Consider the following 2,905-nt stretch of genomic DNA (forward strand, 5'->3'; position numbering starts at 1 on the left):
TTTTAGTCAAATGTGACAAGGAATAATGATTTAAAAATTGATTTAATAATTATTCCTAGAGAAAATTAAATAAATAATGAGTTATCTAATTATTCTCATGGTTTTTTTTTTAATCAGAAAATAATTTATTTATTTATTTATTTTTTTCTGAAGAAAAAGCGAACTTTTTATTAAGAAAATAAAAAGTTACATTGCATATGCTATGAGCATTTCTGATGCTACTGATTGATTGTCCATGCAATCAAAAAAGAGTCATCCTTTCTGTCATTTTGATCATCTGGCAAAAACAAAAGACATCTGCAAAAACAATTATATCAGCTGTTTTTTCACTGAACAGCCATGTGCAAAAATCGTCCTCTCCGACAAGAGGTCATCCACAAACCATCGTAGTTGGGTCTCCTCAACAGAATAAGAGGAAAACAACCCATGTAACAGTATGAAGACATTACGTCCAGGTGAAATAACAGTCATCCCAGAATTTTAAATGCCGGAAAAAAAGTCTGTGTTAAGCTGTAAAAACGAGAATAAAGTAAGATAAAACAGAGCACTGATGTTACGCATATGGTGGCTGATCTGATGATTGAACCTGTCCCTGACATTCTTCAACTATCTTCCAGACTCCCAGATTTTGTTGCAAACCTTCCTTAGAAAGCTTGTCCGCAGAGTCATTGCTGTCCCTGTAGATATGGCATAATGAAAAACTATTAAAAGATGTTTTTAGTACCTGCAGTTCTTCCAGCAAAGGTTTCAGTATTTGATTTTTGCAAGTGCTTTTTCCATTGACCCAGTTTATAACATTGAGAGAGTCTCCAAAAACCTGAATTGTGAAGGTGTTTCTTTGAATAAGCCAGCAGAGGAGAAGTCTCAGGGCTGACAGCTCGGCGAAATTGTTAGTTCCTGTCCCCAGTCCAACTGAGGCTTTGAGAATATGATTTGCGTTAACATGGATGACAATACCAGCTCCTGCCCGATTGTTTTGTGAGGCTCCGTCAAAGAAAGCCCAGGGGATGCCCTCTTTGATATGCACAGTCTTATTATGAGTTTGGGATTTTTTCTCCTCTGGTTCTGGGATAGATGTATAAATAGATACACATTGAATAGCAGTGGCAGTAACCAGAGTTCCCTTGTCTTGAAAGATACATCTATTTCTAGCAAGCCAAACACCCCAACAGATAATGAGCGGAAGATTCCTCATGTTCCCATCAGGGTATTGATGCCACCATTTTGCCCAGGTCTCATCCAGGTTCCCATTGCCCCATTCAAACCTTTTGTTCATCATTTTCTCTACCTCCCCCCATATCTTTTTTGTTTCAGGGCAATTTAGAAAAAGGTGATTGATGGATTCCGCTTCAGCTTTACATACTGCACATCTCCCAGGACCGATCATAAATCTTGACTGAAGAATGTCCCAAGTTGGAATTTTTCTTTTTAATAGACACCAGAAAAAAAGTCTGGTCTTGGCCGGACATTTGAGCTTCCAGATATGCTTCGACCACCATTCGGGATCTCCCCATCCCTTCCTAGACAGAATAAACTTGTATCCATCTTTTGGAGAGTACTCTCCAGTTTCTCCGTGCGCCCATATCAGCAGATCCGGTCTGTCTTTTAGCCTGACATTTGAACGGGTGAGTTCTTGGATGAATGAATTCCATTCGTTCCACCACCTGTGATCCAGCTCTAGGTCTTCCCCGTCTTTCCATGCCTGTCCCCACATAGTTGATTGACCCGCCTTTTCAACGTGATCTAAGGAGATCAGAAAATAATTTATTAAAAGTAGTTTACTAAATTATTTTCCACAGTGAAAGTGATTTTACTATGGGAAAATTAATCCTACATGGTGTATTTCGATCCACCTAGTTAGAAGTGGCTAGGTGATCATTCTTTTGGTGATAACAGATTGCCCCTGAACGTATGAGCGTTAGGGAAAAATCATATGACGGAAATACTTGTTAGGTTACAGTTCCATGAGACACCAAAGGGGAGAGAGAGAGAGAGAGAGAGAGAGAGAGAGAGAGAGAGAACTGAAGCAATGCAAGGACATACAAAAATGGAGGGGGTGGGACCTACTAAAATGATAGAAGTCTCCTTTTATGTGGGAGTACATGATATCAAATGAGGCGTGGGAGGATGTTATGAAACCAACTCACAGAAAGATAGAAAAGATAGATAAACGCCTTCAGAATAAGGCTCTTCGAGGGGGAAACCTCCTTTATATTACACAAATGAATAATTCTTGGATGATACAAATGAAAAGAATTCCTTTCTATATATAGGAGTCTAAGGGGTCATAATATAATCAGAGCCGACATAACAATAATAATGTAAGGGCACAATAATAACAATAGTGGGCTTCTATGGGGCACAATAATAAAAATATGGCAGACTACATGGGTACAACAATATAATAAGGGGGATGCAATAATAAAAATAAGGGGTTACATTAGTAGTATAGGGACCTAACATGCCCCTCTCCTTCAAAAAGTGTTGTCCTCAATGTTTGAGTAGTTATGGATGTTTCTGTATAAAATTCTTGTCCTCCCATGTGGAATCTTCAACGGGTAAGTTCTTCCACTTGATGAGATACTCTGAAATTGATCGATTTCGTAGCTGTCAGGTTCTTGTTTCTGTGACTGCTCTAGGTTCCAATATGATTTTTCCTTCCTCGTCAAGTTCTGGAAATATTGTTTGAACTGAGATCTTCTCATTATGTAAGGTTGCCATTTCTTAAGTGCATGTAGTCTTGCCAACATTTCCTTCTCATAAATAGCTTTGTGTAAATACTTTCCTTTGATTGGATGACTTTTGAAATCAATGGGTCTTTCTTCTTGCATTAAAACATCACCAATTCCATTTCCTGATGCATCATATTCCACAATAAATATTTTTGTGAAGTCTGGCATAGCTA

The 2,905-nt window shown here is 38.3% G+C and overlaps 1 protein-coding gene across 1 annotated transcript; it reads right to left on the reverse strand.

Moving 5' to 3' along the window:
• Positions 1-553: 553 nt before the first annotated feature.
• Positions 554-1,714, reverse strand: LOC149230555 (uncharacterized). Its single transcript, XM_089381345.1, has one exon. It carries the CDS (start codon positions 1,712-1,714, stop codon positions 554-556), a length of 1,161 nt encoding a protein of 386 aa, XP_089237471.1.
• Between the last annotated feature and the right edge of the window lie 1,191 nt (positions 1,715-2,905).

The sequence above is a fragment of the Pinus tabuliformis genome, chromosome J (genome assembly GCF_031772625.1).
Source record: "Pinus tabuliformis cultivar Carrire ecotype Pingquan chromosome J, CPIR1, whole genome shotgun sequence".
NCBI classification, from domain to species: Eukaryota; Viridiplantae; Streptophyta; class Pinopsida; order Pinales; family Pinaceae; genus Pinus; species Pinus tabuliformis.

Bases quoted from the DNA above. Each gene is read 5' to 3' on its own strand.
- LOC149230555 (XM_089381345.1), bottom strand. From the start codon at position 1,714: ATGTGGGGACAGGCATGGAAAGACGGGGAAGACCTAGAGCTGGATCAC.